The sequence below is a fragment of the Canis lupus genome, chromosome 14, assembly GCF_048164855.1.
Source record: "Canis lupus baileyi chromosome 14, mCanLup2.hap1, whole genome shotgun sequence".
NCBI lineage: Eukaryota > Metazoa > Chordata > Mammalia > Carnivora > Canidae > Canis > Canis lupus.
The window spans coordinates 61,404,973-61,417,279 of NC_132851.1; the positions used below are offsets into that span (position 1 = coordinate 61,404,973).

Here is a 12,307-nt window from a genome sequence, read left to right on the forward strand (position 1 = left end):
AAGTGTACTTTTAATTCCCTTCATCTATTACATCCATCCTCCCCCACCCCATCAACTCCCCTCTGGTAACCATCAGTTTGTTCTCTATAGTTAAAAGTCTCCTTTTTCTTTCTTTCTTTGTTTTCTCTTTTAAATTCTACATGTATATGAAATCATATGGTATTTATCTTTCTCTGACTAATTTCACTTAGCATTATAGTCTCTAGAACCATCCAGATTGTTGCAAATGGCAAGATTTCATTTTTTTCCCATGGCTGCATAGCATTCCACTGTGTATGTGTATACATGTATTACATTCATTATATGATATATATATATTATATATATATATATATATAATATATATATATAATAAATCACATTTTCTTTATCCATTCATTTTTCAATGGACATCAGTTGTTTCCATAACTTGACTATTATAAATAATGTTTCAATAAGCATAGGGGTACATATATTTTTTGAATAAATAAAATAAAATATTTAAGTAAATACTCAATAGTGGAATTACTAGATCATATGGTAATTCTATTTTTTTATTTTTTGAGAAAACTCCATATTGTTTTCCACAGTGGTTATGCCAGTTTCACTCTTATTAACAGTGCATGAGGGTTCCTTTTTGTCAAGACTTTTTTCTTGTGGTTTTGATTTTAGCCATTCTGACAGATGTGAAATGATACCTCACCTCACCTAGTTTTAACTGGCATTTGCTTGATGATGAGTGATGTGGAGCATCTTTTTATATGTCTTGACCATTTGTATGTCTTCTTTGGAGATATTCATGTTTTCTACCCATTTTTAAATTGGATTATTTGTTTTTGGGGTTTTGAGTTGTATAAGTTCTTTATATATCTTGGATACTGAGCTTTGATTGAATATATTATTTACAAATACCTTCTCACATTCAGTAGGCTGTCTTTTAGTTTTGTTGATTGTTTCTTTTGCTATGCAGAAGCTTTTTATTTTGATGTTGTCCCAATAGTTTATTTTTGCTTTTTATCCCTTTCCTTAGGAGACATATCTAGAAAAATTTTGCTATGACTAATGTCTGAGAAATTTCAAATGGTGCACTTTTCTAGGATTTTTATGGTTTCAGGTCTCACATATAGACCTCTAATTGACCATGGAAAACTTTAAAACATCAATGAAAAAAATTGAAGTAGACACAAATAAAGGGAAAGATCTCTTGTGTTCATACTATAAAAATTGATATTGTTAAAATGTCCACATTACCAAAGCAATCTGTAGATTCAGTAAAATCCCTATCAATATTCCAATCACATTTTTTTATAGAAATAGGAAAAACAATACTAAAATTTGTATGGAACCACAAAAGACCCTGAATAGCCAAAGTAATTCCAAGAAAAAAGATCAAAGCTGGAGGCCTCACATTTCTTGATTTTAAACTATATTTACAAGGTACAGTAATTAAAATAATATGATACTGACATAAAAGCAGACACATAGATCAATAGATCAGAATTGGGAACTCAGAAATAAACCCATACATATATGGTTACTTAACAATTGACAAGGAAACCAAGAATACTTAATAGAGAAAAGATAGTCTCTTCAATAAATGAAGCTGGGAAAATTGGATATTCACATGCCAAAGAATGAAATTGAATCCCTATCTCACACCACTCACAAAAATTAACTCAAAATAATATAAGACCTGAAACCATAAAAGTCCTAGAAGAAAACATAGAACCAAAGTTTCTTGGTATTGGTTTTGCCAATGATTTTATGGATGAAACCCAAAGCACAAACCACAAGGGCAGAAATAAATCATTGGTACCACATCAAACTCAAAAGCTTCTGCAAAGCAAAAGAAGCAAAATGGAAACCTAAACTACAGAATGGGAGAAAGTATTTGCAACCACATATCTGATGAAAGGTTAATATTCAAAATATGAAAGAGACTCATGTAACTCAATAGTAGAAGACCTCAAATAATCCAATTAAAAGTGGGAAGAAGACCTAAAGAGATATTTTTCCAAAGAAAACATAAAAATGGCCAACAGGTATATGAAAAGGTGCTCAATATCACTAATCACCAGGAAACGCAACTTAAAACCATGATGAGTTATCATCTCACACTTGTTAAAATGGTTATTATCAAAAAGATAAGCAATAAGTGTTGGCAAAGTTTTAGTAAAGGAACCCTTATGCACTGTTGGTGGGAATGTAAACTGGTTCAGCCACTGTGGGAAAAGTAAATGTAGAAATGTACCTCAGAAAATTAAATAGAAAATTAATAGGGATACTATATGAGCCAGCAATTTCACTTCTCGGTATATATCAAAAGGAAATTAACTTACTGTCTTGGAAAGATATTTGTACTTTCATGTTTATTGCAGCATTCTCACAACAGACAAAATATGGAAACTACTGAGGTGTCCATTGACAGATGAATGAAGAAGTTATGATTGTGTGTATATATATATATAGTATATATATATATATATATTATATATATATATATATATGCCTCACAATGAAATAAAAAGTAGACATAATAAAAAAAGTAGACATAAGAAAGAAGGGAAACGTACCATTTTCAATAACATGGATGAAACTTGAGAGTGTTATGTTAAGTGAAACAAGTCAAACAGAGAAAGATAAATTCTATATGATCTCACCTGTATATGGAAATTAAAAAAAAAAAAAAGCCAAACTCATCAGAGAGTAGAATGGTGGTTGCCAGGAATGGATACTGAGAGGCAGAGAAATGAGTGAAGGTGACCAAAGGTTATAAACTTCCAGTTATGAGATAAGTAAGTTCTGGAGATGTAATGTACAACATGGTAACTATAGTTACCAATATTCCATCATCTATTTGAAAGTTGCTAAAAGAATAAGTTCTGGGGATGCCTGGGTGGCTCAGCAGTTTAGAGCCTGCCTTCAGCCCAGGGCATAATCCTGAGGTCCTCGGATCGAGTCCCACATCGGACTCCCTGTGTGGAGTCTGCTTCTCCCTCTGCCTGTGTCTCTGCCTCTCTCTCTGTGTCTCTCATGAATAAATGAATAAAAAATATTTTTTTAAAAAAAGAGTAAGTTCTGGGGACGCCCGGGTGGCTCAGCGGTCTAGCGCCTTCGGCCCAGCGCCTGATCCTAGAGACCCGGGATTGAGTCCCATGTCGGGCTCCCTGCATGGAACCTGCTTCTCCCTCTACCTGTGTCTCTGCCTCTCTGTCTCTCTCTGTCTCTCATGAATAAATAAATAAAATCTTTAAAAAAAAAGAATAAGTTCTCATCACACACACACACACACACACACACACACAACTGCTAACTATATGAGGTGATAGAAATGTTAAAACTAACTTTACTGTAATAATCATTTTACAATATGTTGATCTATCAAACCATTGCTTTGTACACCTTAAATTTACATAATATTACCTGTCAATTGTATCTCAATAAATTTGGAGAAAAAAATAGAAAATTATACTCAACCTTAAAATATCAAAAATAAAAGAGCTCTTAAAGTATTACAGGCATGGGAAAAGAAGGAAAACAGAGGTTATTTTCATGAAATGTTTATGATATGGTACTAAAATCTTAAAGAAATGCCTAAAAGTGGAATATTTTTAATTTTGTTTCTATCCAGCCCTTTGTCTATCAATAAAAATATATCCAGCAAAATATTAATGATATATACAAAAATGATATGAATAAAATTTAGTTATTTCAATTAAATTTAAAAATAAAAGATAAAGACAATTATCTTCACTATTATTTAAAAAGTCTGAATTTATTAGAAGTAACATTAGACAAGAGAAGGGGACCAGTGACATAGGAATTAGAAAGGGAGATGTAATTTATTTCTAGTATCAGTTTAATGAACCTGTGTCTAGATAACTATTGTAAAGTACAGGATAATATGGACAAATATGAGGATATGAAATTGAAATTGAATGATAATTAGGATTTTTGTATACATACAATGGCCAGTGGCAGAGAAAAGGAAGAGGGAACTCATTTATAGCACCACCAACAAAACAAATCAGTTGGCTGAAATTTAACAACAAATATGTAAAACCTTTATATAAGAAACATCGGTAAGCACTCCAGAAGACACACAGATGATTTTTAAAGTAAAATAATAATTGTTATTATTATTAATATATTCTTGAAATGGTGATTCATAAAAATGTGAGTTTAAACCAAATATTTGCACTTAATTGTATGCCAGTGAAAATAATTAGTTCTTTTTCTCCTCTAGAGCTAGTTAAAATTATTTCAAAATTCTTATAACAACATAAGCAAGCAGAAGAGGCCAAGGGTACCCAGGACCTGTATGCTGTTCAATGAAGACAGAGCAAAGTTCTGTAAACTTGAGACCACACACTTCTCTGTGACAAGACAGCCAGTATGTTACCAAAATATTCAAAGATTTTTAACTTGCAAAACAAAATCTGTCAAGTTGAAATAATGTCACAACAGTGCCCTCAGGAAAGTTGGGGGAGAGAATGCTCATAGGAAACACCAGATCACCAAGCAAACAGTGGGAGTTTGGCAGACTTGTTTCTTTCTCTTCCCCATCTATGACTTCTCAATTTAAAATCCTGGAAATTAGGGGGTGGTAATTATTCCTGGGAATATAAATTTCTTTATGTAGTGGATTCAATATACATGCGGTCTTTATCTGGTTAAGTTACATATTTTGTGATTTCAGAAAAGTTGCCTAATCTTTCTGAATTTTGAAGGCTCCAATGTAAAAGATAATGATCATTCTTGGTGTGTGTGTGTGTGTGTATTAGTAATAATCTCTGTATTGTACCTATCAAAGCTCTTGGTACGTGTTTAATAAGAGTAACTTTAATAAGTTAATAGTAAAGATGGTACAATTAGCAAGAGCATTTGCTGCAGAATCACTAAATAGAGCTAGACCAGAGCTGCTTGACAGAGCACAAACTGAACATGAGTGGCAATGTAATCGTGTTGCTTTTAGAGTTCAAGTTATTAGAGAATGCTTTTAAAAAGCTCACAAAAGGAAAATAAAAGTCAATCAGAATGAAGAATGAAAACCAAACGATAGGAGTTACTCACTCTGAAAAGATTTGGAGACCAGCTTTTTTAGAAAAGAGATCCCAGAAATTAATTCATGTGCTGGTTACAGAGATACTTAAATTTGACAAAACACATCACACTGCAAACTTTATGCACTTAACTTTTACCACGTATAAATTAGCTCATAATCTTTTTAAAAAATGAGATAACCCTGCACATTAACCGCATGGTTATACTCTTTTACAGAAGGCAAAAAGAAAATACATAGTGTTGGTGAGAATAAGAAACAATTGGAATCCTAGTAAATGGCTGATGGGATTATTAATTGGCACAAGCACTTGAGAGAAACTAGATTTTAGCAGTATGTATTAAAGCTAAACAAATACATATCCTATGACCTAGCACTCCACTCAGATATGACACACTCATATTCACCAAAAGATATGTACAAGAATGTTCATAGCAATGTTTATCATAAATAGCCAAAACCAGGATAGTCCATATGTTTGTCAACAGCAAAATGGGTAAATAAAATGTAGCATATTAATTCAATAGAATCTATGTAACTTTGAGTATGAACAAACTATATCTATATCCAACAACTTAGGTGAATATAAAAACATTAGCAAAAGAAGCAAAATACAAGAGTACACAATGTGTGGTTAAAGTCTAAAATCACGCCAAACTAACTTGTATTGTTAGAAGTTAAGAAAGTGGTTACCCTTAGGAGTTGTAAGGACTGGCATGAGAAGAAAGAGGAGTTATGGGTATAATGTTTTGTTTCTAGATTTGGGCGCTCGTTGCATGGGTAGTTTCACGCTTTGAAACTTCAGTAAGCTGTAAAATTATGATTTATGTCTTACTTCAAAAGATAGATTACCCAGAGCTGGAACAAATAATCCTAAAATGTATATGGAACCAGAAAAGACCTCGAATAGCCAAAGGAGTTTTGAAAAAGAAAACCAAAGCTGGTGACATTACAATGCTGGTCTTCAAACTCCATTGCAAAGCTGTCATCATCAAGACAGACACATAGGTCAATGGAACAGAATAGAGAATCCAGAAATGGACCTTCAACTCTATGGTTAACTAATCTTTGACAAATCAGGAAAGAATATCCAGTGGAAAAAGGACAGACAGTTTCTTCAACAAATGGTGTTTGGAATATTGGATAGCCACATACAGAAGAATGCAACTGGACCATTTCCTTATACCATACACAAAAATAGAATAAAAATGGATAAAAGACCTAAATGTGAGATAGGAATCCATCAAAATCCTGGACAAGAACACAGGCAGCAACCTCGTTGACCTCAGCCAGCAACTTCTTGTTAGACATGTCTTCAAAGGCAAGGGAAACAAAAGAAAAAATGAACTATTGGGACTTCTTCAAGATAAAAAGCATTTGCACAGCAAAGAAAACAGTCAACAAAACTAAAAGGCAACCTACAGGATGGAAGAAGATATATGCAAATGACATATCAAATAAATGGCTAGTATCTAAGATCAATAAAGATTTATTAAACCCCCAAAGAACAAATAATCCAGTCAAGAAATGAGCAGAAAACAGAACAGACATTTCTCTAAAGGAGACCTACAAATGGCCTACAGACACATGAAAAATGCTTCACATCACTCATCATCAGGGAAATACAAATCAAAATCATAATGAGATACCACTTCACATCAGTCAGAATGGCTTAAATGAATAAGACAGGAAACAACGAATGTTGGTGAGGATGCAAAGAAAGGGGAACCCTCTTACACTGTTAGTGGGAATGCAAGCTGGTACAGCCACTCTGGAAAATGAGATGAAGTTTCCTCGGGAAGAGGAGCTAACCTACGACTCAGCAATTGCACTACTAAGTATTTACCCCAATGATACAAATGTAGCGATTCGAAGGGGCACCTGCACCCCAATGTTTATAGAGGCAATGTCCACAATAGACAAACTGTGGAGATCTGAGATGTCCATTGATAGATGAATAGATAAAGAAGATGGAAAAGAATTTTATTTATAACTTGTTATATGCTTCTTTTACTATAGCATATATATGTACATAATGGAATATCACTCAGCCATCAGAAAGGATGAATACTTACCATTTACATTGACCTGGTTGGATCTGGAGGGTATTATGCTTAGTGAAATAAGTCAATCAGAGAATGACAATTATCATATGGTTTCATTCAAATGTGGAATATAAGAAACAGGGCAGAGGATCAGAGGGGAAGGGAGGGAAAACTGAATGATGACTGAAAGTCATCAGAGAAGGAGGTAAGATTTTTAACCAGTACAGTTAGATATTTCCTTCTAACTTGTTTCCTTCAGAATAGATATTTGGGATTTTCCTGTATCACTATAAACATGCTAATTTTCCAGTCAATTTTTCCCACAGACTAAAGAATAGACATGGAGATGGAAAATTTCAGAAATTTGATGTTATTAAATCTCCTGTGTTCTCCTATGTTTGCTAATAATATCAAATGTAAACTACCTTCTCTATTTCAGTATCAGTTTACAGCTATCAGGTGTCCCTAATACTTTAAAAATGTGAACAAAAGACTTAATAGGATTATATCACCCCCAATGCTTTAATTTGAAATAAAATATCCAAGGCAGTTCCTTGTCCTTCAAGTATGTTTAGTAACATGAGGCGTATAGAGGATTTAAGTAAATAAGATATCTAATCTCTCAGAATGTGAGATTTCTGAAACTAGATTATGATCCTGTGAAAATGAGAAGTTGAGAACATTCTGTTTTACAAAGGCTTTCCATACATTATATAACCTGTCATGGTTCCTTCTCAGAAGGAAGACTTAGTATACCCCAGAGGCCATTTATTCTTTGCATACACGCATGCACACACACACACACACACATGGGCACACACACACATATATGCAAAATATGTTTAACATTAGTGTGGTTCTTTATAATTGACATAAGACATCCATCTATATGGTGTCATATGATCATCCTAAAGGGCACAGTGATATAATTATCCCCTTTTAAAAGGGTAGAAATGTTGTGACTCAGAATTTAAGTCACTTGCCTGAAATTACACAGTAAATGGAATGTGAACTCAGAATCCCAGGTACTTTCCAAGAACCCTCACCACCTTGCTTTTCGTAATTCCTTTATTTAAGGAATAGAGACTGTTAACTCACTCAATACCTATAGTAGTTGGTATGTGATGCATATATGAGCAGAAACAATTATTATAGGACACATTTCAAATGCCTTAGAAAATAATCATAAGTTAATATCTAAATTTAAATCAGAATATGTCATTCAGTCATGAAATTTGGAATCCAGGAAAAAGAAAATGTAGTTATGTGACATTATGATGAATATAAAAACACAGAATTTTGCTTTCAAAATTCTAATCATAGTATCTTCAAAAGTATACACAAATTTTAATTATCTTGCATATATTTTATTTATATATGCGTGGTATGTTTAATCTCTTCCTTCTAGATGACTCTATGAAGAAGTTTAAAAGTGTAAGTGATGGAAAATTGGATGAAGAATATTCCAAAATCCAGGAAAGAAAAATATATATATACAAATTCTGCTTGTGAAAAGTAAGATAAAGGTCACATAACAGTGAGGATATTCCTGCTTCTATGGCTTGCCACAGATTTTTCTACTTGTTCTTATGGATGTCTAAAATACTTTTCCCCCAGGGATCCCAATGGCTCTCATACTCATTGCCCTCAGGTCTTCATTCAAATGTCACCCTTTGAGAACTTCCTTGCTACTGTATTTAAAAGTGTAACCCTGCTCCCAGAACTACCTATTCTTATTTTACTACATAGCATATATCACAGTCTAACACCTTACATTTTATTTCTTTATTTTCTGTATGCTCTTACTAGTATGTAAGCTCTATGGGGAGTGTAGATGTTGATGTTTGCCAACTGTACCTAAAAAAGAGGCAGGTACCAGGTTGGTGTTCAATAAATACTTTTTTTTTTTTACACAAGGAAAGCATGATAGAAGAAAAGAAGGAAGGGGGAGAGGGAGAGAGAGAGAGGGATAGAAGAGAGGAAGGAGAAAGAAAGGAAAATAAATAAAGAGTGGGAGGGAGGAAAGCTGAGAAACTAGTGTTGGTAAGATTAATGGTTAATTTCTGCTGTTAATTAATACTTGTTAATTAATACCTGATAAATCTGAGAAAAACCATTCGGGAGAGAAGAAAATAGAAAAATGAAGGAAGGTTCATGAGGATCAGAAAGAGATCAAAAAGATAAATAAACCAGAGCCCTTTGCATTATTTTATTTGATCCTCATAAGGAATGTGTGAAGCAAGGAGACTTGAGGATTGCCGAAGAATACAGAGAAATCTATTATCTATCTATCTATCTATCTATCTATCTATCTATCATCTATCATCTATTTTTTTAAAAACTTTTATTTATTTATTGATGAGAGACACAGAGAGGCAGAGGGAGAAGCAGACTCCCTTCACGGAGCCTGATTCAGGACTGGATCCCAGGACCCTGGGATCATGCACTGAGCTGAAGGTACACGCTCAACCACTAAGCCACCCAGGTGCCTGGATACAGAGAAATTTAAGTTGGAGCCATGCTAGTGTAAGCACCCAGAGGAGCTTAAGGCTGGTGAGATACTGGGGAGAGAGTGGTGGCTCTTGGGGGGACTTGGGGGGCTGGGGGGTTATAAAGTCAGCTTTCCAATGCCCAGTCCTAGGCTTTTTGAAAGTTTTCTGCAGACAAAGAAGAGAATGAGGAATGACGGAGGGAAAGGAAATCATGTATCACTTCAAAATGTTTGCCAGGTATTTTTTTATCTGTGTCGCGATTCATCCTAGTAGAGGCACTTTCATTTATATTCAAGGATTGATTTACTCATTGAAAAGACATTACCTAAATAGGCACAAGATTATTTGCACTGAAGCATTAGAATACATATTAGTATCACCATTATATTTTCTATATTTGGAATTTATCCAAAAAGGATGATCTTATATGAGGGTTTTATATATAATGTGTGTATTTACTTCAGCCTGGCATGTGCAGTGGGATGGAAAACTTCTGCTGTATTACCAACAAGAATAAATGAAGTATATGGAGACATTAATATGAAAATAGTTTAGAGACTTACCTAGAACTTTGCTGTAGTATGAATTCCATTCTCCCCAGTAGGACTGAAATATGTAGTCTTGCAGAGGATAAGAGATAGTATTTTTAACCCTCTCACCAAAGGTCATCTGGTCAGTGAGCTCTGACAAAGCTGCAGGTACATAGGAGGCAGGTGCTGGGATTTTCCCACAGTGTCTCTCAACTGTGGAAGCTGGAGAGAACCTCAATGTATACACAAATGGAATTCCTAATTTCAGAGCAACGAGGTCCCCACAGATAGTTACTGGGTCTGCTACTAACACATCAAAACCACGTTTCTGAAGTCTTGCCATTAACTTGGGGTTGCTTAATACTCCATCACAGATTTGTATATTGATTCGAAAAAAAGTATCTAGAAGTTTTCCTAGTTCTTTATAGAAACTCCAGAGTGTGAGAGGAGTTGGTCTGTGGTCTATCCATAGCATTATCATGTGTTCAATTAAGGAATCTAAGTTGTCGTTTGTAAAGGAGACAGGTATTACCTCAAAATTCACAGAAGAATCAGGATTAGAATTGATGAATAGAGTTGTTGATGAAGCCAGTACAGTCACATTGTGATTTCTTTGAATCAGCTCTTCTAGAATGATCTTAATATTTAACCAATGGCTACCATCCGTTGGCCAAATTAGCACATTTCCACTTAAAACAATTTCAGTCAAAGTCAAATTAAAAACCAGCAGCTGGACAAACTTCTTAGGCATGGTGATATCCATTATTAAAACCATCCTACTGTAGATCTTTCAAGATAAAAAGAAATTTTCAAAGTATATTTAGGGTTTTTTTTTCAAATAAAATAATGTTTAAAGTGATGGATACACTCATTCATAAGTCAATTGATCTATAGGTTAAAAGGAAAACAATATAATTCAAACCTTTATGTGCATTAAAGTTATTATTTTAACAACAGAAATAAATAAATTCCCATTTGAAAGGAAGTCAATTTATAAGCCTGGTGTCTGTGTACTATGTGACAATAATTATAAAAATGTATCTTTATCTTTCCTAAAATTAGGTTAAACAAAAATAATAGTTCTTACTGCTAAAGCCACTTTCTCAAAACTTATTGTAACTTCAAGATAGATGTCTTATTACAAGGCATTTTTACATACATTATTTAATTCAGTCCTTTCCAGAATCTTGTGTAGCATAAATTACTTGCTCTATTTCATAGAAAATGAAATTATTGTTGAGTTGCATACCCAAAAATATATGACAAAGTAGGGCAATTGGGACTATTATCATAACATCATTTGAGAAGTTGCTGGATTTCTATGGATTATGTCTCATCTTTGTAAGTTTTTGCAACTTTGGCAATGTATAATGACCAGCATTATTATTAATTCCCCATGGCTCATATTTAGGAAGAAAAACCAAAAATAATCTTCACTTAGAAGTTTTTCTCAAACATTTCAAGATGTTTTAGATTAATTGAATTATAGAGCAAATTACTACACATTTGGCAGAGGAGAATTTTCTTCTCTGATAAAGCATATTGATAATCATCTCCTCATTGCAAGGAATTTGTCACTTTCTTTCATGACGTGTCCATATACAGATCAAGAAGATTAGGGCCTAGTACCACAAGCTTTTCACTAAGAGCTATGTAGTAGCCTAAATTAGCTAGACACTAGAATTCAACAACCCCAGATTCAAAAATTTTTCTTTTTTCTTTTTCTTTTTTCAAAAAACTGTTCTTTTACAAGTTTTGTGACCCTGGGAAATTACCTTTACCCTTAGCCTTCTCATGCATACGTGAGAAATAATGATGTTAATTTGTTATATTACTTTGTGGATTAGCAATATGATCTGTAAAGTTTCTTTGTAAACTGCTTGATTCAGAACAAAAGTTTGATAATATTTGTAGTTTAATAAATTTATGTCGATTGATCAGTAAGCCAATAGGCTAGCTAGAGAATGACAACTAGACATAGATACAATAATAATTATCTGTTGAGATTCTTAGTAAATGCCAAACTGAACAAGGACAACTATGTAATGATGCTATTTTAAAAGTTATAATCATTAGAGATTGCCATTAAAAAGAGAAAATAAGAACAAATAATGTCATTAAAAGGATAGAAATCAGGAATTGAGAATGTAAATTAAGTGGTTTGTTTTCTATTCCCACTCTGTTGTCCTTGAATTGACT

The 12,307-nt window shown here is 33.5% G+C and overlaps 1 protein-coding gene across 3 annotated transcripts in view; it reads right to left on the reverse strand.

The window, feature by feature from the left end:
• Positions 1 to 12,307, reverse strand: part of LOC140604169 (UDP-glucuronosyltransferase 2A1) — an 84,857-nt gene that overhangs the window by 22,710 nt on the left and 49,840 nt on the right. The window contains exon 4 of one of the 3 annotated variants that reach the window (XM_072775270.1): positions 10,142 to 10,773. The exons of the other annotated variants lie outside the window; for them this stretch is intronic. Within the exon in view, the coding sequence (XP_072631371.1) occupies positions 10,142 to 10,773 (632 nt within the window). The remainder of the gene's footprint in view (positions 1 to 10,141; positions 10,774 to 12,307) is intronic. 3 annotated transcript variants of the gene reach the window in all.